Source organism: Daldinia decipiens, assembly GCF_022478715.1.
Source record: "Daldinia decipiens strain CBS 113046 unplaced genomic scaffold F4813scaffold_6, whole genome shotgun sequence".
NCBI lineage: Eukaryota > Fungi > Ascomycota > Sordariomycetes > Xylariales > Hypoxylaceae > Daldinia > Daldinia decipiens.
Genome location: NW_026054549.1, coordinates 577,929 through 605,341, shown reverse-complemented (window position 1 = coordinate 605,341; position 27,413 = coordinate 577,929). Strand labels below are relative to the sequence as shown.

General features: G+C 46.8%; 8 protein-coding genes across 8 annotated transcripts; 4 read left to right on the top strand and 4 right to left on the bottom strand.

Moving 5' to 3' along the window:
* The first annotated feature begins 563 nt into the window (after positions 1-563).
* F4813DRAFT_350075 (kynurenine 3-monooxygenase) lies at positions 564-2,456 on the top strand. Its single transcript, XM_049242260.1, has 2 exons — positions 564-823; positions 948-2,456. The coding sequence occupies exons 1-2, from the start codon at positions 770-772 to the stop codon at positions 2,163-2,165; spliced, it is 1,272 nt and encodes a 423-aa protein (XP_049102445.1). The 5' UTR covers positions 564-769; the 3' UTR covers positions 2,166-2,456.
* A 549-nt stretch (positions 2,457-3,005) lies between these two features.
* Positions 3,006-4,711, top strand: F4813DRAFT_350074 (uncharacterized protein). The gene is made up of 2 exons (XM_049242259.1): positions 3,006-3,266; positions 3,342-4,711. Exons 1-2 carry the CDS (start codon positions 3,165-3,167, stop codon positions 4,575-4,577), a joined length of 1,338 nt encoding a protein of 445 aa, XP_049102444.1. The 5' UTR covers positions 3,006-3,164; the 3' UTR covers positions 4,578-4,711.
* A 349-nt stretch (positions 4,712-5,060) lies between these two features.
* Positions 5,061-7,284, top strand: F4813DRAFT_295469 (putative cytochrome P450 oxidoreductase GliC-like protein). Its single transcript, XM_049240676.1, has 3 exons — positions 5,061-5,570; positions 5,625-5,812; positions 5,911-7,284. The coding sequence occupies exons 1-3, from the start codon at positions 5,427-5,429 to the stop codon at positions 7,202-7,204; spliced, it is 1,626 nt and encodes a 541-aa protein (XP_049102443.1). The 5' UTR covers positions 5,061-5,426; the 3' UTR covers positions 7,205-7,284.
* F4813DRAFT_295424 (PK beta-barrel-protein domain-containing protein-like protein) lies at positions 7,284-9,587 on the bottom strand. Its single transcript, XM_049240674.1, has one exon. It carries the CDS (start codon positions 9,293-9,295, stop codon positions 7,364-7,366), a length of 1,932 nt encoding a protein of 643 aa, XP_049102442.1. The 5' UTR covers positions 9,296-9,587; the 3' UTR covers positions 7,284-7,363.
* On the bottom strand, positions 9,588-12,452 carry F4813DRAFT_295429 (putative MFS transporter). The gene is made up of 7 exons (XM_049240675.1): positions 11,825-12,452; positions 11,748-11,762; positions 11,262-11,677; positions 10,862-11,212; positions 10,689-10,804; positions 10,382-10,639; positions 9,588-10,256 (listed from the first exon to the last, which is right to left on the bottom strand). The coding sequence occupies exons 1-7, from the start codon at positions 12,044-12,046 to the stop codon at positions 9,880-9,882; spliced, it is 1,755 nt and encodes a 584-aa protein (XP_049102441.1). The 5' UTR covers positions 12,047-12,452; the 3' UTR covers positions 9,588-9,879.
* Positions 12,453-12,495: 43 nt separating this feature from the next.
* On the bottom strand, positions 12,496-15,008 carry F4813DRAFT_295422 (FAD-binding domain-containing protein). The gene is made up of 5 exons (XM_049240673.1): positions 14,400-15,008; positions 13,941-14,340; positions 13,791-13,881; positions 12,828-13,729; positions 12,496-12,762 (listed from the first exon to the last, which is right to left on the bottom strand). The coding sequence occupies exons 1-4, from the start codon at positions 14,729-14,731 to the stop codon at positions 12,924-12,926; spliced, it is 1,629 nt and encodes a 542-aa protein (XP_049102440.1). The 5' UTR covers positions 14,732-15,008; the 3' UTR covers positions 12,496-12,762; positions 12,828-12,923.
* Positions 15,009-15,410: 402 nt separating this feature from the next.
* On the bottom strand, positions 15,411-19,258 carry F4813DRAFT_400676 (TPR-like protein). Its single transcript, XM_049248297.1, has 6 exons — positions 18,975-19,258; positions 18,849-18,925; positions 18,500-18,797; positions 18,135-18,452; positions 17,908-18,082; positions 15,411-17,857 (listed from the first exon to the last, which is right to left on the bottom strand). Exons 1-6 carry the CDS (start codon positions 18,996-18,998, stop codon positions 15,699-15,701), a joined length of 3,051 nt encoding a protein of 1,016 aa, XP_049102439.1. The 5' UTR covers positions 18,999-19,258; the 3' UTR covers positions 15,411-15,698.
* A 4,857-nt stretch (positions 19,259-24,115) lies between these two features.
* Positions 24,116-25,985, top strand: F4813DRAFT_295360 (allantoinase). The gene is made up of 2 exons (XM_049240672.1): positions 24,116-24,793; positions 24,855-25,985. The coding sequence occupies exons 1-2, from the start codon at positions 24,272-24,274 to the stop codon at positions 25,947-25,949; spliced, it is 1,617 nt and encodes a 538-aa protein (XP_049102438.1). The 5' UTR covers positions 24,116-24,271; the 3' UTR covers positions 25,950-25,985.
* Positions 25,986-27,413: the final 1,428 nt, after the last annotated feature.

Below are 27,413 nucleotides of genomic sequence, written 5' to 3'. Positions count from 1 at the left end.
TATGTACTTTCATATTCAACCTAAAACAATCTAAACATTAATCTTAAACAATTCCCCCCCCCCCCCCCCCCCCCCCCCCCCCCCCTTTCCACCCATTCTTTATCTTTACGTTATTATTCTCAACGCAGAAGTGTTTTATAGAGATAACTTGAGAGACCACCTTAGATATATGTACGAAAAACGGTCGTGTTACGTATGTACATATTCGTAGTTTAAACCTCGTCTTAAATCGATGATGTGCTACTTGCCTCCAGCATCCCCCGGTTCTATTGCATCACGCTAGTAACAAATCGACTTCGACAGCCAATTGCTAGAGATCTAAGCCAGCTTCCTACATAGCTAGCTTGAATCTCTCAAGTAATTAAGCTGTTGTGTAATTTTCCGTAGGAGCCTTACGATAGCTGCTGTTCTCCCCACCCCCCTCTGCGATCCCAAACCAATCATCCCCCTCTTACTCCCCTGCTTGTCCTATAGGCAAGCAAGATCGGCGAGGTTAGCCAATAAAAGAGCTCGGCGAGGTTGAAGGACGACCGTTCGGCGCGGTCATACATAAGGCGGATTAGCAATAATGATAATAAGGATATTTCCTGCTCTCTTCTTCACTTCTTCTCTTTTTGATCGAACTATCGAACTATCGAACCATCTCACATTTCATTTGTTGAGTATATAGTACTGAATCCTCTAAAATCCATCAAGTTCATTTCCGTACCTTTCGTCGTCCATAGCTAGGATTTGTATTTTTCCCCCCTACCCACATCGTCCTCTCACCATGGTTCTTACTGCCCCCCCTGCCGAAGTGGCCATTATTGGCGGAGGTCTTGCCGTAAGTAGTCTGGCGTCTGCCCCTGGGTCTTTCGAGTCGATTAGCGTCGATCTACGCCGTCTTGTCGCGCCGTATTTTGACCCTTTGTGGTTGTGACTTTTGCTGATGCCCCCCCTACTCGTAGGGCCTAACCCTCGCTCTGGCGCTGCATGATCTGAATATCCCCTCTACGGTCTATGAGGCCCGCTCTGCGGATTTCGACCAAGGGGGCGGTATTATGCTATCACCCAACGCCTTGAGGGTCCTCGATAGCGTGGGTGTCTACAAACGTATTCGCGACAACTCACTACAATTCGACATCCTCACCTTCAAGGATGTCCAGGACAAGACTACTGATGTGTACTACTTTGGCTCTGAGGAGCTATACGGCTACCATGCCATCCGTATCATGCGTAAACAACTTCTAGATGAGTTGAAGGCCATGGTGCGGGAGCGCAACATCCCCATCCACTTTGATAGTAAATTGACTGCCATCACATCCGATGGCCCAGACAAGGTCGAGTTTACATTTGCGGACGGACGCGTCGCATCCGCTCCTCTCGTAATCGGAGCCGACGGAATCCATTCGACCGTGCGTGGGACTTTCTTACCCCAGGTGAAGCCTATGTACGCCGGTTTCATGGGTATCAACAGCGTTGTGCAGAGATCTCAGCTTCGTATCCCTGAAGGCTACAGCCTACCCGCAACTGTCATGGCCAAGCCGGGCGCCTTTCTGCTAGTCCCCCAAAAGCCGGACGGGTCCGAGCTTTTTATTGGCTCGCAGAGGCGATTTCCCGGGCTAGACGCGGCAGGTTGGGAAGCGCTGAGAAAGGACAAGCAAAAGTTGTATGAAATGCTTCAAGAGAATAAGTCTGACTGGCCGGATATCGTGCAATCAGCTCTAGAGGCGACGCCAGTGGACCGGATGGGATTTTGGGCTTTCCACGGTATACCGCCCTTAGCATCGTGGTTATCTGAGTCCAAGAGAATTATCCTAGTCGGAGACGCAGCGCACGCAATCCCGCCAACTGCCGGCCAGGGTGCCAACCAGGCTTTCGAGGATGTAAGAGCACTGGCCACTCTGCTCTCAAAGCTCTCCCCCGAGGTGCCGCTAGACAAGGCTGCCGCGCAATGGCAAACCTATCGCCAAGAGCGAGTTAAGAAAGTCCTTGACCTAACTAACCAGATGAACGCGAAACGTCTCCCCGAATCAGAGCGAGCTAAGATGCCACCGGGCGCTATCTGGAGTGACCAGTCCCTCACACGTGGTGAGGGTGGAGAGTTAGGCTGGCTATACAATCCGGATTTGACACAGGAGGCTGAGAAGTGGGTGGAAGAGCTCAAACAGGCTGCTAATCCTTGAAGGCAAAAAAAGATATGCCCAGAATTGGACTCTAGGGATGACTACCTATTTACCTAGGTTAGACATGTACATACCCGATTAGCCTTGTAAGTGCTGTACTTTCGTAGCAAAAAGCCGTTTCCACCTTGGGGTCCGTAAATGCTACATTGCGGAAATAGACTGTTGTCCCCGCAAGTACGCTACGATTTTGATAGCAATGTAAATGTTGGAAGTTGGTGTACACCAATGTCCGAGCAATAGTGCAAATAACCAACAGTAGTATTATTTATAAATGTTATGTGTTATACTCTATGATACGCCTAGGTTAGGTGATTGGTAGATTTGACATTATACAAACCATCCAACACTGCTCATGTCTTATGAGGTACCTAGTGTTACCGAAGCTATCACGGAGCGGCCATCGAAGGATTTTAAATATAGCATTTCCCGGAGGCTAATTCATTAGTGTACAGCCAAACTCATAGCGAGAGCGAGGTAACAAAATAGCAAAGGTTATACTGATTCGTCTACTGAACAAACACCCTCATCGTTACTTGTTACTTGATCGCGCGCGCATTTCTTGTCAGCAAGCTGATCCACCATACCACATTCTTCCCTGCTGCACCCCTGTTCGTCTTACTAGATGCTACATATGCGCAGTGTTCCGGAACGCCAAGCCAACATTATCGTACATCAGCTATGTAACAAACTACATACAGTAAATGTGAAGGAATCTATACGATACGTTGTAGGCCCCGCAGATGAGCGAGAGAGCCTACCTAGGTAGGCTTGCATCTTGGCATCATTGGTGTACATAATCGTGCCCCTGTCGACAAGATGTATCATCTTAAATGTACGATTCTGTGATTCCTGGATTCCCAAAAGAATATGTACAAGAATACCTCCACGACGTCTAGCTTGAAAATACGCCTGGGGGTCTTGTGGACGTCTTATTGCTTTACCTAGCAATAAGAAAGACGGCCAGCCTCTTCTTCACATCTCTCTGTAAAGTGGTTCACGATGACGACACTAATTGGCGGTCGTACGGTCAATGCGTTGGGTGTGTCGCCAAGCACTGATCGCAAAAAGCGTCTAGCTTGCGATAACTGCCATCTATCAAAGGTGAGTGAGTAGAGGATGATGAGACATTACTCAAGAAATGTGAATTAAAAATGAGTTGCTGACAATTTGCTATAGGTTCGCTGCACCGGCGAGCTCTCTGGTTGCCAGCGCTGTGAGCGTGGTAACAAAACATGCCACTACAGCCAGTCAAATATGGGCCGCACATCAGCAGATAGAGCAAGCAGAAGACGCAAGTCAAGCGTTCCTAAGACCATGGGTCCATACATAACCAGCCCTACTGGTAGTCATCAGCAACAGCAGCAACTACACGACTGGAATTCGTCCAATAGTCTATCTAGCGGGGTTGGCGACGTCGAGCAGCAGATTGAGCAGAACGGGCTACAGTTCCCTAGCTCGTCTGTAGAAAGAAACTATAGTCTTCATCATCATAATCGATCAGCAAGTGATTCTATGAGTATCTTAGACGAAGCCACCAGTCAGGAGCAACGAAAACATTCGGTAGCATCCATGTCACTTGATAATATCGGTGATGAGCTCCAAGGACCCAGTTTTGACCCGCTCATTTCGAATTTCGAGGATATAGACTTTTCAGATATCGACGATAATTATTTTGAAGTTATCGGGACTCGTTTAGAATTAACATTTCCTCGACTCATTACCAGCCATCAATCTCCTCGAGCTTCACCATCTCGACAACAACAGCCGCAGCCGCAGCAGCAACAACTCCATACAACACAACTCTTTGGAACATCGTCTTCAACGACGACGACATCAAGCTATCAGGGCCATGGTTCCGAGCAAACGCCCGGTACACCGCATTCCTCTGGGGGTGATGTCAACTACTGGACAACGCAGCTTGAGGAGCTTTCCCGTAGACCACACAAATCACCCATGCCGCTAGACGAGGTGCTTCATCAGAGCTCACAGCTTCTTCCACGCGTTACTGAAGTTCTCCGCGCATTATCTTTAGCAGACCCGTTATCATCTACGCATATGATTCTCATATTGGTCTGCCTTACACAAGTAATCACCTTCTTCGAGCAGTGCATGCCGTCCGTGATCTGCGGTCTCGAAAATACCGGGTCATCTGGAGACCTCTCACTCCACCTCGGCGCCTACCAAGTCGACCGCGAGGTTCAGCAAGCCTTGCAGATGCACATTGTGGGAAAGGAATTATCAACAGTTCTTCAAGTGTCCAAGTTGATCAAGCAGACACTGCTACAACCGGATTGGAACAGCGTCTCCAAGCGGACGCATGATCTTCTACTAGAAGACTTACAGGTCAGGACGAAGACATTAATGTACCAGATAAAGCAGAAATGGAGTTCAGCGCGACATCTCGCGCTATGAGAGCGATCATCATGTACGAAAATCAAAACTTGTTTGTATATAGCCAGCATGGGTACCAGAGATGTAAATTAGATACCAACGGGTAGCGATAACGTACCGTAAATCGGTACTAAATGTTATGGGTATTTTTCACACTTATCGGCTACTTCGCAGAAACATTTTGCTATAAATAGTGACTGTTAGAACTGTATCCCGCATATAGGCACACAGTGTCTCGGGTTCTCGCATTTTGACAATGCTTAGCTTGCCGATCGTCGTCTTACCCACAGGGACAGAACCCTACGTACCTACAGGTATCAGTAGTGTGGCTTCAGCGTGGTGCGTTTTTATTTAGTTCCCGAGAATTCGGCTCCCGGGATCGGCGGCCGACTAACGCTCGGCCCGGACTCCGTATGCCGTAACGTTTACTTCGCACGGTGCGGGGAATGTGCAATGATGGTGTGTAGTAACACAGGATGGCTTATACGTCGATTCCCATTTAGAGATGCCCTCACCGTTACCTATTGTTGGATATTCCCTCTCCTTATAATCATGAGATGTGAAGGCTAGCGTCAATATGGGGAACCTCTGCTAAAATATATCCACACGCGGTATGGCGGTTAGTTTTAAGGATCAAGAGCAAGGCTCGGAGGAGTCAGCTCCTGGATATGGTTCCCGGAACTAACTAAGACGGGATCTATCCTACCACACTCGTAAAAGACTTCAGCTGTAGGTAATCAGCAGACTTAGCTTGACTTGTAGTTCTTTTATCATAGCCCCAGTGATCTCTTCGTTGATTTCTAGTTAGTGCTCTGAATACTTGGAATTTCTATCGTGGTAACTAGCTGCGGAGTACCCGTACAAATTGGTATGATGTCCTCTCTACAGGCTTACATTCTTGCCAACGTTCCCTCTCCTATTGCAATCCTCGCTGCAGTCGTCGGCCTTGTCTTCATACTACGAAGTCAAATAATACAGACATGTTTCAAGTCCTTGCTTTCTGGTGTAATGAACGTGAGTAATTCTAAACCCAATCATCAACGGATTCAACTTACAGTCAACCTTTAGACAATATTATCTCATTGTTACCAAATTAAACATGTGAAGAATGGTTCTGATTTGCCATCACTTCCATACGTCTTTCCTGATGGTCAAGGAAACGTTGAGAAATTTCTGAATGGACGCGCGAACAGCGCCAAGTGGGAGAGCGAGTATGGGAGTCTCTATCGCCTATGGTCAGGGATGAAGGGGGAAGTGTGAGCATCCTAATTCTCCTCTCTAACTAGTCTCATCTTCATTACTCACTGGCGCTATCGAGATGAACACTAAGTGCATTGCTAACTTATCTCATAAGCGTCTTAACCAAGCCCTCTCATGTAGAGCTTGTGTTCCGTGATTCTCACGCACACATCAAGGCCCACGCAAATGATAGCGGCTATCTCATGGAACGTCTTCTAGGATCTTGCCTTGGTCTTATCAGCGGCTCGTCCTGGAACGCCGTTAAGACCGGCGTCGAGGCGCCGTTTCTGCACCGGTCAACGAGCGCATACGTTACTGACGTACAGAACTTCACCAAGTCGTACATGGGTACCCTGAGCGCGGAGAATGTGACGCTTAAAGAACAAGGAAAATTGCATCCTGTGCGTGATCTAAAATTACTCCCGTTCCTCTTCGTCGCGAGGGTTGTATATGGGCCGCTGGATGCGATACTGGAACGGGAACTCCGGGGTTTGATCCCGGATAGAGAGGATTTATTCAAAAACGTCATTAGCGGAGGCATAACGAGATTCCGTATCTCACGATTCCTTCCCATCCCAGCTATACGCACGCTTCGCCATTTCAAAGAGCGCTGGGCCAATTGGAATGACCGAGCATATGCCCACGCTCTCGATGCCAAGGGATCCGACGCAGCCCCTATTATCAAGATGTACGAAGACGTCGAGAAAGGGACCATGTCGCGCGAGGAACTCCTGCAGACTCTCGACGAGATGATGTTCGCGAACATCGACGTGACTATGGGCGGCATGTCGTGGACCCTCGTGTTCCTAGCAACCCATCCAGCCGTGCAGAAAGCGCTGCGCTGCGAGATCTTCGCACACTCCTCAGATCCGGCGACTCGAAATGCTTATCTCCTCTCATCGTGGACAACTACACCTACTCTCCTAGGCGCGTCTATCCTCGAGTCCGCACGCCTGCGCCCGCTCGCCGCGTTCTCCACACCACAGGCATGTCCGACGCCGCGCGTCCTCGACGGCTACGAAGTCCCCGCAGGCACTAACTTCGTCGTTGATTCGTACGCGCTCAACATCCGGAACCCGTTTTGGGGCGAGGACCGGGAGCGGTTCCGGCCGCAACGGTGGCTTGAGCGGCAGAAGGGCGGACGCGACTTGCGGTATCGGTATTGGAGGTTTGGATTTGGTCCGCGAACCTGTCTGGGGAAATATGTTGCGGAGTTGGTTCTGAGGAGCGTGGTTGTTGAGATCCTGGAGAGTTGGAATATTTCGTTGGATGTTAAGGTAGGGGGGCAAGAAAAGGAGAAGAAATTCGACCGCGATGGGGAGGACGAGAATATGGATTGGCCGTGGGATGATGAGATGTGGATCCATCATCCGGATCTTTTGTTGAGTTGTGATTCTTTGACGAGGTAGTCTATAAAGGAGGTTGAGTTGAACGAAAGGGTAATTTTGAAAGAGTCGGGTTTGGCATGAGCTGTTGGCTATTCTTCTATGTAATTCGGACCATTTCAAAGGCATCTGGTGTATCACGTTGTGTCCTGCGACCCCCGTGATAGAATATGATGTAGTATTTCAGAATTCCAATTCTAGAAGCTTGCTTGCTGGAAAGGAGCAACACGATCTAATCATAGTCCCGGCCTTTCCACTTGCTTCTTTTGCCTCTTTACCAGCATTCTTCGAAACTCGAGCTTCCCCTTTTAAGATTCTTACCTCGCAAGTCCCGCAATCGCCCTCCCGACACGCTGATTCTGGCTGGTCCCCTCCACCATCTCGCTCGAGGAGCTCAAGAAGTGAGAGTGCTTCAGCTTTCTTCCACTTGACCTTTTTCGTTCGAAACTGGACGATTGAATCCTCTGGTAGTTCTGTCCCGTCCGCCGCCGAAACTAATAGATCGTCAAGTTTGAAATCCGAATTTGACGAGAAAGTTTCGTAACGAATAGCCGGCGGTGGTACTTTGCAGCGTCCAAGGTAGTCCCGCGTGGCATCTACAAAATCCGGTGGACCGCAGATATACGCGTTAGAGACGTTTCCCGCTAGTTCGATGGGAGTGATTGATAGTGGATCGATAAAATACGATGGGCTTAATAGCTCGGCAAAGAAATCGAACGTAGGTCGCCCTGTATAGTCAAAGTCTCTGCCCTGGACGTCTATACCAGCAATAGGAGATGTGTAAAACGTGATCATGCGGAATAGACCGAATGATGAGAGTTCAAATTTGAAATGAGAGGTATTTTGCTCACCATTCCGGGCGACATGGATCAGGATTACAGGTGTTTTCTTCAAAGCCGGATGAGAAAAATGAGCTTGAATCATACTAAGGATCGGAGTCATGCCTATTCCAGCACTGATGTATATCTGTCGAGGGGGGAAGTTTTGGCTTAAATCAGGGACAAACGATCCAGATGGTGAGCGTGCTAATATCGTGTCCCCAGTTAGGACATTGGAATGAAGATAACGAGACGCAGCTAGTCCTTTCTTAACCGTGATACGGTAAGATGGTGGGACTGAGGTAGAGGATGGGGGCGACCACAAAGAAATAGACCAGCGGCGGATGTCGCCAGAGGGCAATTTTACAGTGAGAAATTGTCCCGGGAGATAGGATGCCAAGGGCTTGTCGTCAATGGCTTTTAGATAGAAAGACTTAATAGTAGAAGTCTCATCAACCACATTGGTGACCTTTAGCGACCGCCACCCAGCCCATCGATTCTTCCCCGCCGCTTCGTTATCCTCAATCATCCCTAGCTTGCGAGCGATGATCTGTCTATTCATCTTTTGCAAATTGGGCACACGCAGGATACGCTCTGCTAACGTACGAGTAGCGGGATCCCTGAGCGGCGAGAATACACACTGGGCGATGCTGCCGGCCGGAACCGTGTATTCTTGATTATTCGGGATGATTTTCGCCGTGGCGCCGGGTGCGATGGAACCTCCGCGCGCGACTTTCAGGTAGACACCGCAGAAGCCGGACTTGGCGACCTCGGCTAGCCAACTACTCGGCTGTCCGCATCGCCACGCGAGCCGTGAACACGGACTCCGCCCCCCTACAACCTCGAGAATAACCCCTTTATTTTGAACTCCCCGATGGTTGCCGTTCACGTCATCGTCAGGGGACGAAAATACCCACCGATCTCCTAAGTTGATGCTCCATTCATCAATCCCGTCTGGCGCTTTCAAGGTCAAGTTCTCTCCCCAGAAAGCCCAATTCCATCCAGACCGCTCTATATTTAGACGTGACGTCCAGTAATCATAATGATGGGCGAAGAATGCGTATACCTGCGCATCGTGTACGGCAGACTTATGTCCTTCGATACCTTCTTCAGGAGTGAGCACCAACGGAGTCGTCGAAGGCGATCGAACGATAGCTGTGAGCGTCGGCTGTGAGTGAATATCATGGGTAACCGGTTGCGAGCGCGAAACCGCCACCACGGTGAAATCTGAAGAGAGGGTAGAGTGGCTGGAGTTATGAACAGGAGAAGCAAAGCGGGGTTCAATTTTTGCAGGCATGTTGTATAGTAGATAACGTATAGTGTTGCTATAGTGTTACCCCGAGAAGGAGGGTATCAAAGAAGAACAAAAACAAGGAAATACATAGAAATAGGAATCCTACGAATATTGTAAGTACTAGCAGATACTCTGGGGGTTAATGCTACCTTGTCTGGAAGACGATTGGCTATGTTCCAATGGCGAATACTCAATTCTTGAACCAGACATAGAATCCAAAGACCTTATATATAATCTAGGATCGATACCGGACGACCATCATATTCCTTTAGCTAAAATCAGCCCCGATCCGCCAGGAATTCGGCCTCGGTTCTTGGATGAATAGCGTATAGAAACTTCGGAATATCCCCGAAAAGACCCACCATCCTATAGCTAGGATCCCGAAACCCATGCTTGAAGTCAAGCTGCGCGGCCTCCGATCATGAAAGTTACCTCTTAACCGACAGGTTCACATCCCAAAGAGCGCCATAAACAGGCCTAGGATGTAACTGATCCCACACATCCTCTAGATTGTCTAAATTCAAAGAAGACACACCCGTGTACCCTTAGGGGATCTAAACCTGATTATTCATATCTCTTTAAACAATTTACGCTTTCTCACCATTACCCAACGTCCTGTTCCCCTCGACCTTTACTTCAGTCCCCTGACCCTCCTCGACATCTTTCGTCAGCTCTCCCTGAGGCTTTTCAATTCTCTTGAATCCCAGCGTTAACCCGGTCAATAAAGCAGCGCCTGCAAACGCAATAGCCATAGCCCATGCGGCGTGCAACCCATCTAAATAGCTTTCGCGTATCCCTATTAATTGGTCACCAGGAAACACGCGTTGGAGATCAGTAGCTCCGGTGGCGATGATGGTTGCGCGATCGGCGTCTGGGACATGGATGGAAGCAGCGGAGAGCAAGCGGTTTATGAAAAGGGATTGGGCCGCAGCTACCGACATGGCACCCGATAATAGCTGGAAAACTGTTGGCGAAAGTAAGATGATTAGCGCTTTTTCTTTATAATACTAGCAACATGTATATAAAGCAGGCTGTGGGTGCATCTCATGTTCGTAGAAAGACTGAGACCGGGATGAGGGCTTGACTCACAAAGAAGGGTAGACATCGACGTAGCCAAATCTCCAGGCTTAGAAAAGGCCTGTACAACCGTAAGAGGGATCTGCTGGCACGCTCCATTGCCGATACCAACTACAAACTGGTATCCCAGGTATGCCCCTGCATACGAGTCTACTTCGAGGGTGTAAAGCAGTCCGGCGCCGACCGCGGTCAAGCTAGCACCGATGAGGAGGTAAAGTTGATAGAAAGGGAATTTTGTAAAGAGAATACCGCTGATAATAACGGTCACGGCTGTTATGTGATGTTAGTGAGGGTCAAAAAAGGGCCTGGAAGAGCTTACAGGCAGAAACAATGAGTGGCAGAACTTGAATGCCACTCAAAGTCGGACTAGACCCCTTTACAGATTGGAAGTAAAGCGGAAGATTGTAAATCATCATGAAGTTGGCGCAACTCAGTCTGAATTCCACCAGTTAGTCAAAACCGAGAAAAAGCATGGATTTCGATATCGCTTACAAGAACATGAAAGCCGCGCCGCTACAGACGTGGCGTTGCGCGAGGATTCGGGGGACGATTGATGCTCGCTCTTTCAGGAACCATTGCACCACACCAAAAGCAATAGCAAGAAGAATCCAGCCGATGAGCGTCCCGATTACGTCTGCGCTGTTCCATGCCTTCGATACACCACCCCATTCAAGGGCAAGAAAGTAGCATATGATGGACGTAACCGCAAGAATCGTTCCCAAAGGATCCAAACCTAGAAGCTTCTCCCTGAGTGTCGCTAGCTGGGGTGGTATACTTGGCTTCGGGAATAAAGCAAAGAAGATGACAGATGCAGCGCCACCGATGGGCAGGTTAACATAGAAACTGTACTGCAGTAAGTATCACAATCACAAGTAAGCAAAGACAGACGTACCACCACCGCCACGTAACTTCACCAGTGAAGGCACCTCCAACCAACGGACCAGCTACACTCGCAATGCTAAAAGCAGCACCGATACCACCGATAAAAGCTGGAGCTTTTGCGGCCGGGACAAGATGAGCAATGATTACATAGGTACCGATAGTAATACCAGCGCCTCCACAGCCGGTGATCACACGGCCTGCAATGAGCATCTGGCTGTTCCTCGAAACACCACAGATCAGACTTCCGAATTCAAATATGAAAACGGAGACGGCGTAGGCAATTTTGAGCGGGAAGTATTTGTAGATTGTTCCCCATGGCGCCTGGAAGGCTGCTAACGTCAGGAAGAACGCCGAGCCATACCAGCCAACCTGGTCCAGACTCTGAAATTCTTCTGTGATCTTGGGGATGGCGGTTGCTACTATGGTCTAGAGGTAACTGTTAGAATAAGACTTTGCCGGTAGAAACATAAAATAAGTGAGGTAGTCAATGGCATACCATGTCAAGCGGTACCTGCAGAATAGACGCGGTTAGCAATCCAGCCAAGCACTATCCAGCTAAGAATATCTACCCACAAGAAACATAGTTAACAGCGTTGCGACATAGACGATCCAGAGCTTCCATCCCTCCGCATACACTGCCTTTGGCGTATCACCAGCATCATCGTTCGCAACAATAACAGCCTCTTTCAGATCCGCCTTTTCATTCAGTGACCCCGACAGCGACGCGGGCGGAAGAGACGTCCTGGCGCTAGTCGTGTCAGCATCGGCACTAGTTCTATCCGGAGATGCACCCATCGTGGACACCTCTAGATGGGGAGGAGGAAAGGTGTCAGACAAGTCGAAAGAGCGAAACAGACGCCCAGAAATCTTTTCTTAGGCGGGCGGTATACAAGGACTAGGTATACATATCAAGACAATCCGCGTTACACGTAGGAGGTCTACGACTTGGAATAAAGAGAAGTGCAGTGTGATAGTCTACGGAGTAACGGTGCTTAACCGTGCTAGGGGGGAAAGGAATTAGATGTGCTGGAATATTACCCTACGTACGTGTCGAGGACCTATAATTAGACGCTATTGAGCAATCATAGCTCCCGACTATGGCTAATAGAGAGCTTTACATTATGGAGAAGCCAGGGCTCCGTGAGGCTCTCGCATTTTGTCGGCCCGACGATAGATAGCGGCTGCCGATGCCCTGCTCCTTTAAGCTATCAAGTAGGGTAGAGGGTCCTACTCGGAGAGTTCACTGGAATAAGCGGCGGAATTCAAGAGTGTTCCTAGACTAGAGGCGGCACAGGAAGCTGTAAGGTACCGAGGCTTGTCTAGCTACCACTTTAAGTATGCTCTACCTTTTTCTTCTTTTTCTTTTCTCGGTAAGAACTTGTTACTCGGCAAGGTCTATCATACCGTCGGCTTCGGCGAGGTCGGCGAGGTTAGTTAATCGGCTACATCGGTGAGGTTCGGCGAGGTTGAGCATTGCCAAGAAAGACCATACCACCAACAGTTCGTACCGCCTGCATATGCATTAGCTGTTATCCCCGAAGTAAGGGGTGCTATAATCTAGGCGCCAAAATCACACCGAGACAAGTAAGTTCCAGGAGCTCGGTACCCCCTGGCGATTAAAATTAATATACATGCAAAATTAATATGTACACATTATTGCCAGCCATTTTCTCTATGCTCTAGAAACCAGGAATCCGCCATTTTGTAGTCTTTGAAACGTGCCGCAGCGGTCGTACTTCTGGCTCACGCCTCGCAGGAAGTTTAGGTTCTGCGAACCGTAGCTCGCGAGCACGTTTTGGTCGTGCGCCGCGATGTTGGCGAAGATCAGCGGGTCGTATAGGTTCTTGGCTTGCGACCGGCTCTCGATGTAGTTCCCTATTTGTGTTACAACGCTGTGAACTTGCTTGTCTTCTGCCGGGTTCGTCCATGTCGAAATGGGGTTCCAAAGGGTTAGAGCCCTCTTGGATGAACCCAGAACGTTTCCGCCGTTGAAGTCGGCAACCCGAGCAGCGGCCGCACCCAAGGTCTGGATAGCAAGGAGGTACGTGGCGGAAGTGCCGTTATTGGCCGCATTTATGGAGAGATATTGGTTGTAGAAATCGAGGTACATGTCAGCATCTAGAGTCGTAGTAACACCGACAGTGTCGTGATTGGCATCGGGCTGCGGCAGACTTTGGAGCTCGATGAATTCCAAGGTTGTACCGTTCGTGGGAGGAGTCCTCTCAGACGTAGGTACTAATTTGCTAAACGGCGCGAATACAGCAGGGTCGTTGGTAGGCTCGCCGTAGACGAATGCGACAGTGAAGCCGGCAGGTGAGCACGTCATCTGGATACCAGCTTTAGAGTCCCCTTCCATATTCTTCTGCACCTCTGCCAGTGCCTTAAAAGCTGCTGGCGCATCAGAAGCGGCGTAGACTGCATTGCGATACCAGAGGTTCCGCGGCATCTTAGTATACAACTCAAATTTTGTGACGATGCCTTAGAAAATAGATCAGTTTTGATCTCATCATCTCATAACGAATCGAACAAGTTATCTTACCGAAGTTGTTCCCACCCCCTTTTAAGGCACGGAATAAATCCGAGTTCTCGGTTCTGCTTGCGGTAACAACTCTGAAATCTGAAAGTACGACCTGATAGTTCGTTAGCACATATAACCGGATATCCATTCACTTAGTGAGTTTATACGTACTTCCATGCTCTTGATGTTGTCCGCTGCAAGCCCCGTAAGAGAGTTGATGATGGGGTGACCACCACCGAGGAGGAGCCCGGATACGCCCACATACTTGTTACGGCCAGAGACTACCGCAACGCTCTTCGAGTCGAGATATTCCTGAACTGGCCCGAAGCGAAGACCAGCACCTACAGTCGCATACGACTTATCCGCACTCAAGCTCAAGTTTGAGAAACGTTGTGTGTCGATCGTGACACCCTCCTGACCAATACTCGCAAAGCCTGGGTTAGGGTTGTGACCACCAGACCTAACGACGAATTTGGACTGGACCCTACTGATCACTTGCAATGCGATAGCTACCTGGACGGGATGTTCCGGGGTTATGAAACAAGCCGCGGGGAGGTCACAATTGCTCGACCTAAACATTACATTTAGCATAACGGATCACCCCGTTTTTCGGTGCCGCACCCGACTGACCAATTTTTTTCTTGTAAGGTGACGTAGGCAGTTTGGTTCGTCCTAGTATCGGTATAGGAATCCGGTAGGATATAGCGAAGCAATTGGCATGCGGTTTGCGCCTGGAAAGGGGACGTTCGAACGCTAATGGCATTACTTTGACTGGAAGCTTGATCTAATAGCACGCTTGAATCTCGAATCGCTGCAGTCAACTCTGAAACGATGGGGTCCGACAAAGAGAATGATCCAAGGGTATCCAATAACTGCTCAGAGAATGATTCCTTCCGGGCCTTTATAGCAGCACCAGATGAGCCTGTTGCCGCTGCGACGAGAAGCAATGAATGGACCTTCATATTGAGTACCACAAGAAAATAAACAGTTTCCTTCTTGCCAACCACAAATCGATCACCGAAAGAATGAAGGCGATCTTCGCGATGAGGAGTAAGAAAAAGACAAGGAACATAACAAGAAGAAAACGAAAAATTAAGAGGCAATTTGGAGCATCTTGAGCCGTGTATTAGCACACCTGAATAACAGCGCCGCACACGCGCTTATACATAATAGCTTATCCCGCCCATCTGCGCGCATGGCCACATGGCTTCGATGTCACCGTGATTTTAATCAAAGAACCCCACCAGAAATGAGGCAAGGGGAAGTAGCTGAATACTCTAACTCACCTCGTCCAATAGGAATCAACTAAATAGGCGGGACATGATCCTTCGTAGAACCACTCGCAGCATTCTGGCCGAGCGGCGTGTGCCAGGTAGCTGCCTAATCCAGGATTTTAGGGCTTAACGTCGTCCCTCCCGAATTTCGGATGCGACTTGAGCGTCGTATCCGGCCCGGGTCCGACGAGATCGTGCCATGCTATTATTCCTCCTGGGGCAAGATTTCGTGCATTCGAGGCTCTAGGTTAGAGGATTTGCAATAGCTGTCACGCCCTTACCTCCTTTTACCCAACTCATCTGACTCATATTTCAATTATAGAGTCCTTCTAGACTCACGTGTAGTGTATTACGACCTCTACTTAATCGTCAATACTACTACTATTAGGGATAACTCCAAGACCATCAACTAACCCCATAAGACTATCGATACCTAGGTAGGTAGGTAGGTAGTTATACACTCATTTAATAGATAGCTAAAACCTACTTCTCTATTAACTACCTGTTAATGGGCCTACTACTTTACAGCACTTATACGATACGATGGGATAAAAACAACTAGAGCAAAGAATAATTTCACAAGCCTAGAAGCCGAGGAAGATCGATTTACGTCCTGTTTATTTGAATAACTAGCTGCTGTTTAGGGACTGATAGTTTACCAGACCCAATCGCCCATCGTCAAATATTCCTGTACAAGTGATAGTATCCTCTTATATCCCAAAATTACGGGATGTTCCTCGCCTAATACTTCCTTTCTAGCCTCTAGTGTTTGTTGCACTATCGGTTTCGCTTCCTTATACTTTTTTTGCTTGCATAAACATTCTACAAGATGCATATTAATAAGTAAGGCGTCAATTGTGTCCAAATCCTCTTCGTCCGATATCTTCTTCCGAAGTTCCCATATTTGTAATTCGGCCTCTTCGTACCTCCCCTGTTTCATAAGTGCCGTAGAGAGGACTAATTTTGCGTCAAGAATTTGTTGATAGTTTACTTCTGGATCCATTTCCACAACATCCATCAACTGTCGAAGAATTTCTTCTGCCTCGCTATACATTCCTTGGTCTATTGAAATCTTAGACCTTGTTACTATTTGTTGCATATTTGTGGATCCCGGTTCCCAAGTCTCATAAGCTTTATTTATACGCGAAGACAAGTCTTCGGCCTTTTCGTATTTCCCCAACTTCTTTAAGGTGGATGCAAGATTTTTCATACTGGTGATTGTGTCGTAATGGTTCTCTCCTAGCATTTCTTTACGTATCTCTAGTACTTGCTGTTGTAGTTTTTCCTCCTCGTCGAGTTTTCCCTGAAAATCTAATGCCAAAACCAAGTTATCCATAGTCCTAAGCCTGTCGGGGTGGTGAGGGCCGAATTGTCTTTCACACAGTCCTAATGCTTTCCAGTATAGACTTTCTGATGCTAAATAGTGTCCTAGGGATTCCAAACAACTAGATAGGCAATTAATTGAAACCAGCGTGTTAGGATGTTCATGACCAAATATATTCTCTGCCAGGTTTAGGGATTGTCGAGCTGTCTGTTCCGCCGTCCCGTAGTATCCAAGGACCAAATAACCCATGGATATATTCATGAGGAGTCCCCACGTGGCCTCTTTATCCTGTGCGTCTTGTTGGAATTCCAAGGCGGTTTGCGTATGCGGTAGATACTTTCGCCAGGTCATGATGTCGCCACTTCTTACATCTTCTAACCTTGGATCAAGATACTTTATCCCTTGGGTAATCCACTCTTCCCAGTTTCCCTTCTCCTTTATCCAATTGCGCATAGAGAGGCGCACGAGCCGGTGCATATCGAAACTGGTCCCATCTCGCTCTGTAATGAAGGCGTATCCCTTCAGTACACCTATAGCCTCGTCGGTCTCTAATTCAGAATCCTGGTTTAGCAACGTGAGAGGAATGTCTTTCTCCCCAAAGAAGCACAACTGTTTCAAGTATTCTGCCGCTAATGGGGCATCCCGAGAGATATGCTCGAATGAAATAAGCCAAGTCGTTGCGATCGGGTTCGAGGTATCTCTGTATCTGCTGCGGTCCTCAAAATTCTTACTTAGCAGCTTGATAAGAGTACTATCGCTTGTACGGCAATGGTGCAGGTATCTGGTTGTCGTCATTCCCGTCCTCGCTATATAAGCAGCCGCTTGCTTGATAGCCAGAGGAAGATAGGCTAGTAATTCGAGTAGGTCATGTACGCTCTCTCCATCACCTAACCGATCGTCTCCTAGCCAATTTTGCAAGAGTTTAGAAGCATCCCTCTCGTTCATTTCTTGGACAGCAATGATATCCCATTTCAAGATATCAAGTCTACTGGCGACTTCGTGAGTCCGTGTCGTAATAAGGATGGAGCCGCTCCGGTTGAATGGGATATATTCGACCAGGCCTCTGGTGTTGCCATCGCCGAAGAGTAGTTGGACGTCGTCGGCGTTGTCAAGGATAAAAAGCCATTTACCAGCATTTTCCTTTTCTAAGGCGGCCTTCGTGAGTGCTTTTATGTCTGCTTGATTGTCATTAAGTCCTTTGAGTCTGAGCTGTTGGGCAATCTCCCGGTAGGCATTAACAAATGTTGCTTCACTAATTGCAGGCACCCAGAAGACAGATATGCCTGGATATTTTTCATGGATGCGGTAGGCAGCTTCGAGGGCCAATTGACTTTTGCCAACACCTCCGAGACCTTCAAGCACCACTCGCTGGCAATCATTCTGGTTTGTCCCTGGGCTGATTCCTTCTAGGAATAGTTGCAGTGTTTGTTCTCGACCAACGAAGCCACTGTTCCGGCCAAAGGGAACCATGAACTGAGACTTGTCTAGTGCTGAGAGTTGTGTTAGAGCGTATCCATTGTTAGCAAGGCTGGGAGCTTACACGATCTCCGACTTTCGATTGCAACTTTAGCTTTCTTATACATCTCAACTATTACTGCCGAAACACTCAAGAAGGAGGAATCATTTGGGCCTGAATACTTATTCATTTGAAGATGATCCGCTGGAAGTGAAATTCGCTCCCATCCAGCAATACAAGCGGATTCCTCTTTTACGACCTAGAAATCACAATGAATTCCTGGTATTCTTCAAATTTCCGGGTGTACTTACCATCAACTTCGCGAATCCTGTGACCCCAAATTTCTTACCGTAATCTGTCTTGAATTTCTCGAAGAAGCAACACGTTGGCAAATGTAGTCTATCCCGTAGTTTGCAGAGATCATGGACCTTATCTCTTAGTGTAGAATTGTCGTACTCTAAATCCTGGATAATACCCGAATGTGACTGGGCTGGTGCCATTGACCAGGCGATAACACTAGTAACCCACTTCATCTGCGTGCCCCGGAAGGGGGTTCCGAGGGAAACAAACCCGACAGTCTGTCTGGGTAGATAATGTAATTCCTCTTCCCCCTCAGCGTACAATAAGCCCTTTCAAGATCAGTATTATCCGTCTGATGCGATCTTTGTAACCTTACATATAAGATAACTAGACCGCCAAGGCTATGGCCTAAAAATATGATAGGTCGTTGAGAATCCTCGCGGAAGTTGTGAACACTACGCATCAGAGATTCTCCACAGAGCTGTAAGCGTGTTCGCGGTGCGTTGGCATACCATATTGACTCGTAGTTATATACCAGGATCCTAGCTCTAGGCAGGAGAGCTGGGAGCATATCAGGATCTTTGAGCCAGTGGACGGGTGGTCGTTTTCTGGCCTTGTCCTTCCATGTCCATGACCAGTCAACGTTCGAACCCAAACCATGGACGGCAATTATGCTGATTACTGGTTAGATATAAAGCGGAATTCAAGAAATAAGGTATCTATACTCGACTTCAGCGTCTTCAACAGGATGGTTAGTCGGGTCTGGATATAAAACCTCGAGCGGTGATCGAGTAGGACATATCTATCCCTAGTCAATAACTAATAATATTCACAGAGCTAGACGAGCGAACTTGTCTATTGCTTTGCCGTAGCATTTTCCCTAATTCTGTGCTTGTATATCATTGAATTCAAATAGCTCTTATAATAGCCACAGGAGTTATTGGCTCGGCTTCGGTCGTCAGGATAACGTTATTGACTATGAAGACGGTGTCACGTTGTAGGTAAAACAAGGCTATCTATAGCCCTTGTTGGATAAGGGAAAGAAATCGAGGGCAGTTACGCATGCATAGTTAATGAGAAAATGCATAACCAAAGGTGCTGGTGTGCAAGGCATCATCTTCGAGGGGGCTGTAAGATATTGGGGAGTAGCGAGAGCTGCAGAACAGCATCTACTCAGTCCCCCAGATGATGCCTACGGCAATAATATTTTCCGATTAAATACCTCCTGGCCACCCGTTTTGGTGACTCGCCGTCCAATTATATCAGCTGTTGATAGGTTAACAGAATGCGACCAAAGCTAAAGGGGCGTATCATTTTTAGGTACCTAACATATCACTCCTATTGGGCCGAATAGCTGGCACACATAACAGGGACAATTGAAAAATATCTTGTCTTGGGCCGTGTTAGCCTCGTTATGGCTTAAAATACCTCCCAAATCTGAAGTCGGAATCTTTCATCGATACATTCAACTTTATAAAAATAATGTAATGTTAAGTACATCTCTTTGACCTGTCGCGTAAGTCTTGCATCATTACTTCAAAGATCCCAATAAGGCACTTGGGCCAATAGGAGGGCCTATACTGCAAAGGAATCTGGTTTCTGTGGCTGCCCCGCGGAGTATAAGTAAATCTCGATAGACTGCCTATGGTGTGCCTCTCGTGCTTTGCTCTTATATAAGGTAATTATTCTATAGATATACGAGTTATAACTTTCTTTCAAGACTATGGTCCTCTTTGCACCTGTAAGACGAAGCTTTGTTCATCACGTTTATATTCTATCGATAGAGCTTTCGCTCCAGAAATTAGAAGTATTCTCAAAATATTTTTGGGCAATCGGGAGTAAACGCCCAGCAGTACCGCTGAATTATCAATTATACTCAGGCAGAGAAACTGTTCCCTGTGAGCGTTTGGATTTACATCTCGTTTGGATGAACGACGGAAGTATCTTCATAAAGCCCTTGCCTCGCTTCCTTCTTAGTTTCGAGGTTTGGAATGAATAAGTCAAACCACCCTTACTGGGGCCACCCTAGTGGGGGCCACCCATTTCCCATACAAAATCAACGATTTCGCATGTCTATAATTAATTCAAGAAAATAGATAAAATTATACAGTCTTTGATTTTGAGTACGGTATTAGATTTTCACCAGGTATAGAATTTTGAAAAAATGGCAGGGCTAATATCTGTGGTGAAATGAATACAAGAGTATACACTAACAATTACACATACAAATTTATATGCAAAGCTGTTAAGGGATATTATTGCTTATAACTTTACCAATTAATATGGTATAAATGTAGAATCTATATCGTTAAATAAGGGACGTTTTAATACAACTTTTAAATCTAGGGCCAATTATATAACTTATTTATCTAAGAAGTTATAGGCGTTTATAAGGTTTTATGGTAATTTGATGAAATTTCCATATAAAATTAAAATTTTCAAAATTTTCAAAATAACATTAAAAATACACTTTATTATTTTACTATCAAAACATTAGATTTTAAATATGACAAAATGTACATAAGCTATTATAATAATCGCAAAGTAAAACATAAGATATTATCTATTTTTATCTATTTTCTTGAATTAATTATAGACATGCGAAGTTGTTGATTTTGTATGGGAAATGGGTGGCCCCCACTAGGGTGGCTCCAGTAAGGGTGGTTTGACTTATCTTAATTGCGAGGTTTGGAATGAATATCTTAATTGCGAGGTTGATTGCAACTGCCAACAAGGTTCCGTACCCGACACCGGCAATTTGAGAGGCGTAAATACCATCCAAGCCGGCATCAGTTCGCCTCCGGAAACTCGGCGAGATGTCTGTGCACTACGGAGATGCGCCTTAGGTTTCCTCTACTCGTATGTTATGTTTGTCTTCTTACTTACGAGAGAGACTTTGCGTACGCGAAAGAGCACCGTCTTCTTCCTCGTCTAGCTAAGGGCTTAGAGATCCAATAGGATGATTAGAAGAAGTTTTCCAAGGAGATTCTCACCAAATACAAGGAAGATGATGTGCACCCACGCTTCCACCGGGGGGAACTTCGTCTTTCCCGACTGAATTTCTTTAGTCGCTTCACTCAGTGGCCGTTATTGACTTTGTATATTCGCGGTTGGAGGAAATACGGTAGCTTAATCCGGGACAATATCACGTCACTAGCTACGGTTACTGTTTTTATTGTCTTGATTCTGACGGCAATGCAAGTTGCGCTTGCCACGGACCAAATCAAAGCAAGCCCTCGATTCATGGATGTTTCATACGGCTTTTCTATTTTTGCTATTTTGGCTCCGCTGTTCGTGCTTTTCCTGGTTATTATCGAAGTTCTTTATAATCTTCTTAGAGATAACCTATTGACCCCAAACCCTGCTAAAAAGCTGGCTAAAAAGAAGGGACCTACAGCAGACGATTCAGTATAAAAGAGAGAGTTGTTCAGTATGGCCATGTGGTCTGGTGAAGTAGTTAAGCCTTGGAATATGAGCTATTTGTAGTTTAAGGGAGGTATAGTGCAAGGAACGGAGCCAAACAAGAAATAGTAAAGTAGCTTTAACAAATTTCTATACTAAAATACAGGTAATGACAGGTACAGACTGCTTTCCCAGACTTTCTGAGAACCGCTTTTTATAACGGTAGTTAAATTCAAAAAGGCTACTAAACAGAAAGACTCGTGGCTGTTGTTGTCAGGGTATAAGTGGGTTAATGGTAGTTACAGGGGTATATGTACTATATACTATGTAAGGGGCGCGCAGCGCCTTCGTAAGAGGATAGAAGGCTAGGCGTTATCGGTTTAATACTATTTACTAATTGATCTACCTGCCCTAGACACTCAGCCTGTGTATGACATCAACCAACGGGTATAAATCCTAACAATAATATTGCCAAGATGTTTTCTTTACGTGTGATACCACCTACAAGCGGTTTCCCATAGTTGCATCGTTAAATAATCAATTACCTGTAATTATCAGACCTTAGAGGTCTAAGCAACGGATATCCCTAATGAGTAGATCTATTTATCAAATGACTTGTTGATATTTCGCAAGGAATCTAGAGGTTGCGAAGACCCTATCTAGATAGTCTCTGGGTAGCGTAATGAGATTAGACCAATGGGACTTTCCGAATCAGTAGGGGACAATCGAAAAGAGGGCTTCTATATCGGAAAATAAATAGAGGCGAGAAAATCGGAACTGGAATATGCGAATATGCTTGACTGCAAAAGTCATGGTTCCGGTAGTTCGGGCCCAGCGCGGAGTAGCCTCATGGTTAGCGGACGGGAGCAACGAAATCTGCCCTTAGTTTAGGCATTCATAAAGACTAAAGCGGTTTGGCAGGAAACTCTTTTAAACATGGCATCCCGACGTGTGTACCTAAGTGAATCTTCTGATTACTTCTGTTATGAGTGGGTAGAGTTCTGATGTTTAACACTCCACACTTATTAGATGATCGCGGGCTGCGGAAGGGTGATGGATTGGTTCACAACAGCGGTAGTCACCGAGAAGGCCATTGCTGCTAATACCTTGGGAAGTGGAGCAGATGAGTTGGTGAGTTAATACATGGTCGTAAGCATTATATCCCCTGATAGTACATATAAATCGAAAGTCGAGACCTTCGTGGCCGAAAACAACCGAAAGTATTACTATAAAATTACTTGATAAATATTCGAAACTTGGCAATAGCGATGGCGGGCGCAGGGGATTGCCCGATGCGGTGATGAAATGAAGCCATTCGTGGATGACCACTTGGGTGACGGCTCGACTTGAAGTTTACTCGATAGAAACTGATGGTTAACTTTAATATGATCCACACCGTCCGTTCCGCTGGGGCGCATCGACGTAACACGGACGTCAAGACAAGAGATCTGTGGATGAAACAATTGTCTGGGCGTGCATATATTGATCCTTGTGAGATGAAATCGATATTCGAAATTTGCCGGGTTTTATTTTAATTATTTTTTTATTTTTACCATGACCCCTGAATTGAGTTGGATTTTGTAGATGATGTGTCACGTAGGTACGTAGGTTAGAAGGTAGGTACCTACACCTTTATATCCACTTTGATGTAGAACCCGGTCAGGTCCGATATTGATCTGATAAGACTGGCAGAAGTAAACATGGCAGCATGGCCAGGTATTGGCTAAAATAAAAGTTACATGAATCCCCTTACAGACTGGTAGAAGGGACACAGAAGGGACATCAAGCTAATGCAAGTCATAACCTTTCCTAGGTTAAAGGGTTAAAAAGTCTTGGACGAATCAGAGCTCACCGATAACAACCATTGTCCAATTCGGGAGTCCCGTCAAATGTTTTTTTTTCTTTCTTCTTTTCTTTCCTGCCCTTGTCTTATTACTCGATGTACCCTCTTACTTATCGTCACCTACACCCACTTTAAACCACTTCCCGTCTTTCTCTTATCTCAACTGCTATTTTCGTCATGTTTTTGACTTATCTTCTTAGGCGGTTATGCCCTCCTGAATCAGGGCCTGCTGCAGACCACTCCGACTATTTCCTTTTCTCGAGTAGTCTCGAGATATCTGCCCCTTTACCGAGGCTAACCCTATAAGCCCACCGTAGCCCGCAGCTTACACAACGTATTCACCGCTTGCACGATCGTACTAGAACCTGCCAAACTTGAGATCTGTTGTAGCGGTATCGCTGCTGACTGGTCTAGTTCTAAGTAAAACCCAAAACGCCGTAGGTTGAACGTAACTTCGCTTACTCGATCGTATCCATCAACCCATTTACTATTTGTTCCCTCGCTTTTCTCGGCTTGCTCATATCTTCTCGTCATATATCCGCACGTAGTACACCTCCCCGTCAGTAGGTCTTGTCCTTTCTGGGCTATCATTCACTTTCATTCCAGTCATCACCAGCACCGTACTTTATGAATTGCTGCATATCACTGCTGACTTGTGATACACTCCCTCGATCATTTGTTGCATATCGTGCTTTCTCCTTATCTCGTCTTCTTTCTCTTACCATTCGTCCACCAACCTGCAGTCAAAGACATTGTGATAAGGAGATATCTGCTTTGTCCTCGTTGCCAGTCTATCCTTATCTTTGTCTGCCAGTCTACCACTTCGTCTATTAGCAGATTAGCAAGATAGCAGCATTGTAGCATCAAAAAAAGAACCGAAATTCCACAGGTCGACCTTACATAATGACAGTCACTTCTAGAACTAATGCCGGACCGTTGACTGTCCTCGTATCAACGAGGGCAGTAATCACTTTACCGGACGACAGCCTCCTACTCACCCCGGCCACCATTTCTATCTCGCCAGCCACCGGAAAGATCGTGGATATTATACCTACCATCCTGCCCAAGACGTCGTTTGCCCCGTCAACGACATACATCAACTATGGCGCCAAACTCTTGATTCCTGGACTTGTAGATGCTCACGTGCACCTTAACGAGCCAGGCCGAACAGAATGGGAAGGGTTCAACACCGGTACTAGGGCAGCTGCTTCTGGCGGCGTGACCACTGTTATCGACATGCCGCTCAATGCTATCCCGCCCACCACGACTTTGGCAGGGTTCAAGGAGAAGCTCACTGCTAGCCAGGGCCAATGTTGGGTCGATGTGGGGTTCTACGGGGGCGTTATCCCCGGAAATGCGGACGAGCTTCTTCCCCTAGTAGAGGCCGGTGTTCGCGGGTTTAAAGGCTTCCTAATCGAGTCGGGTGTAAGTTTGCGCTTACAACAAGTCAATCGCATCTAGACGGTTCGCTAATAAGAGTCAATAGGTTGAAGAGTTCCCTGCCATCTCGTCCAATGACATTGCACTTGCAATGAAAACACTAAATGGCACACCGACGACGCTCATGTTCCATGCCGAGATGATCCCCCCGATTGCAGATTCAGTTGGCGATGCAGTACAAGCCTCAGACCCTCCCTTAGCACCACACGGCGACTTACAATCGTACAATACGTTTCTCGAGTCGCGACCACCATCCTTCGAAACCTATGCAATCGACGAGATTATCTCCCTCGCGCATCTAGCCCCAGGCCTGCACCTACACATCGTACACCTGTCTGCGACACAAGCCATCCCGATCCTGAAGGCAGCCCGCAAGTCTGGAATCGATATTACGGCCGAGACCTGTTTCCATTATCTAGGGTTGGCAGCTGAGGGTGTCGAGGATGGTGATTGCAGATACAAATGCTGCCCACCAATTCGTGAGCAGCTTAACCAGGACGGGCTTTGGGAAGAGCTCGCAGCACCGGACTCGTGCATTAAAACCATCGTCTCTGACCATTCGCCCTGCACTCCCGAGCTCAAGCTCCTCCCGCCTCACCTCCAAACTATTGAAGCTCCGCATATGCACCATTCCGATTCTGGTATCGATATGACGGCTGACCTAGCTTGTACCAACGAGAACCAACCAAAGATCGGAACGCAGGCTGCAAAAGATGTTGGTGACTTCTTTGCCGCATGGGGTGGCATCTCATCGGTCGGACTCGGCTTGCCCATCCTTTACACATCGGCTAAGGAGCGAGCTGCAGCTGGGAGCAAGTCAACTCCGAGCATCACCGACATCGTGCGTCTATGCTGCGCCGCGACGGCTAAGCAGGTTGGACTATCGCATCGCAAGGGAGCGCTCAAGGTCGGCATGGACGCTGATATTTGCGTATTCGATGACACCGAGGAGTGGACATTACACTCGGCCGGTATGCATTGGAAGAACCGCTGCTCGCCATGGGAGGGCCGCCGGTTCGCGGGCCGCGTCAAAGAGACGTGGCTAAGGGGCAAGAAAGTCTTCGAGCACGGAGGTATCAATGGTGGGTTCGTGACCGGGAAGCCAGTTGGTACAGCTATCGTTGAGAAGAGGTTTGCTTAAGAGCTATACAGGAACCGAGGCTGGTGTTAATGAGCTCAGCTATGAGGCGATGGGGAAGAAGGAGACTGATCCTTAACGAGCTGAGCCGCGATGATTATTGATAGTATGACTTGATGATATTGCATGGCCCGCGAATGAGTTTAGTTGGAGTTTAGGAGTCTTGAAGAGGAAATTACTTATTAGGTACCTAGATAATTTAGGTAACCTATTACATACATAGGTAGATGTCATTTAGAAGTATATTCTTGATGCTATGTACGTGTCACATCACGCCAATTGACGTGCTCTAAAGGTTAGGTGCCGCCGCATCATTGGCGAGGAATGTGTCTGACGCGGAGAACCCTGATACCTTTTTGTCCAATGGCTTGTTAAACTGTGCCACACCTCATCAGCTGGTGCCCTTCGTCAATAGAGGTACAAAGCAGTTAAGGGGCCTGTCCCTAGAAAGTCAATTTTAATAACTCTGGTTTACGAGATAATTATATATTATTCCTTCACCTCTACCTAACCTAAGTACCTAGTTTGTCGAATGAAATGCCGAGTTATATATGCTAATGACACATGTCTGCGGCTAAGCTTCTTGGTATTTGGTATTTGGAGGAGCCAATAGATGTACAAAACATAACCCCTCAGACTCGAGTTTATTGGTATAAGCGGCGTAGGAAAACAATCCATTATCACATTGTTAATGGCTTCCTACATCAGATATATTCAATCAGAAAATATCTTATGATTATGATGTTTTATGTATATAGGTTAGTTATTGGGAAATTCACTGTCGCATAATCATCTAACTAATGTAGGTATATAGACTGTCATTAATCTTAGATAGCTCATCCAAAAGGTGAAGCTTGACTTTTAACTAAGACATACCTAGAGAATGGCTATTACTACATAACTGATGGCAAGCTTTCTCGAATCTAACCGAGGCAATGTAATAATATCTCGCTTAAGCTGGTTTATTTTTATCGCGGGATATTATCACTCAACTCCACATTTTACTATGTACCTATTCTCTATGTTAGGTACCTAACCTAGGTTAGATAATAATCGCTTCGCCATAATTGCGGATAGTCTTTGTGCGATTGATTAGCTGCAAAGAGGACTGGAGCCGAACCGAGATCGCCAAGTATTACTCGGTAACTCATTTCCCGCTCTCCTACTCGTTATGGGGAATTTCTGAGGCGCTTTATGTTGTGTAAGCGATGTCTTAAATTCTTCTTTTTATTAGTCTTCATCAATTCTTCAACTCGGCTCCACGTAAATTGCCGATATGGTTAAGCTCGTCTGTTCTTACATACTGTAAGACCCGTGCGCTCATCTTGTCACATATCGATATTTGAAGGGGGGGGGGGGGGGCCAAATTTCGACAGCGGGGGGCGGGAAAGGGGACCGGGACCCCGGCCCGTTTTGGAAATTTTTTTTAAGGACGAGAAAGATTATTTACAAGTTTTATTTTTTATG

Bases quoted from the DNA above. Each gene is read 5' to 3' on its own strand.
- F4813DRAFT_350074 (XM_049242259.1), top strand. From the start codon at position 3,165: ATGACGACACTAATTGGCGGTCGTACGGTCAATGCGTTGGGTGTGTCG. The intron at 3,267-3,341 runs GTGAGTGAGTAG...AATTTGCTATAG, and splicing joins ATAACTGCCATCTATCAAAG to GTTCGCTGCACCGGCGAGCT.
- F4813DRAFT_295429 (XM_049240675.1), bottom strand. From the start codon at position 12,046: ATGGGTGCATCTCCGGATAGAACTAGTGCCGATGCTGACACGACTAGC. The intron at 10,805-10,861 runs GTAAGCGATATC...GGTGGAATTCAG, and splicing joins GGCGCGGCTTTCATGTTCTT to ACTGAGTTGCGCCAACTTCA. The intron at 10,640-10,688 runs GTAAGCTCTTCC...ATCACATAACAG, and splicing joins GCCACTCATTGTTTCTGCCT to CCGTGACCGTTATTATCAGC.
- F4813DRAFT_400676 (XM_049248297.1), bottom strand. From the start codon at position 18,998: ATGCTACGGCAAAGCAATAGACAA. The intron at 18,798-18,848 runs GTATAGATACCT...ACCAGTAATCAG, and splicing joins GTTGAAGACGCTGAAGTCGA to CATAATTGCCGTCCATGGTT. The intron at 18,453-18,499 runs GTAAGGTTACAA...TGATCTTGAAAG, and splicing joins GCGGTCTAGTTATCTTATAT to GGCTTATTGTACGCTGAGGG.
- F4813DRAFT_295469 (XM_049240676.1), top strand. From the start codon at position 5,427: ATGATGTCCTCTCTACAGGCTTACATTCTTGCCAACGTTCCCTCTCCT. The intron at 5,571-5,624 runs GTGAGTAATTCT...GTCAACCTTTAG, and splicing joins TGCTTTCTGGTGTAATGAAC to ACAATATTATCTCATTGTTA. The intron at 5,813-5,910 runs GTGAGCATCCTA...TTATCTCATAAG, and splicing joins TCAGGGATGAAGGGGGAAGT to CGTCTTAACCAAGCCCTCTC.
- F4813DRAFT_295422 (XM_049240673.1), bottom strand. From the start codon at position 14,731: ATGAAGGTCCATTCATTGCTTCTCGTCGCAGCGGCAACAGGCTCATCT. The intron at 14,341-14,399 runs GTCAGTCGGGTG...TGTAATGTTTAG, and splicing joins ACCTTACAAGAAAAAAATTG to GTCGAGCAATTGTGACCTCC. The intron at 13,730-13,790 runs GTAAGATAACTT...CTATTTTCTAAG, and splicing joins AGGGGGTGGGAACAACTTCG to GCATCGTCACAAAATTTGAG.
- F4813DRAFT_295360 (XM_049240672.1), top strand. From the start codon at position 24,272: ATGACAGTCACTTCTAGAACTAATGCCGGACCGTTGACTGTCCTCGTA. The intron at 24,794-24,854 runs GTAAGTTTGCGC...AAGAGTCAATAG, and splicing joins GCTTCCTAATCGAGTCGGGT to GTTGAAGAGTTCCCTGCCAT.
- F4813DRAFT_350075 (XM_049242260.1), top strand. From the start codon at position 770: ATGGTTCTTACTGCCCCCCCTGCCGAAGTGGCCATTATTGGCGGAGGT. The intron at 824-947 runs GTAAGTAGTCTG...CCCTACTCGTAG, and splicing joins TTATTGGCGGAGGTCTTGCC to GGCCTAACCCTCGCTCTGGC.
- F4813DRAFT_295424 (XM_049240674.1), bottom strand. From the start codon at position 9,295: ATGCCTGCAAAAATTGAACCCCGCTTTGCTTCTCCTGTTCATAACTCC.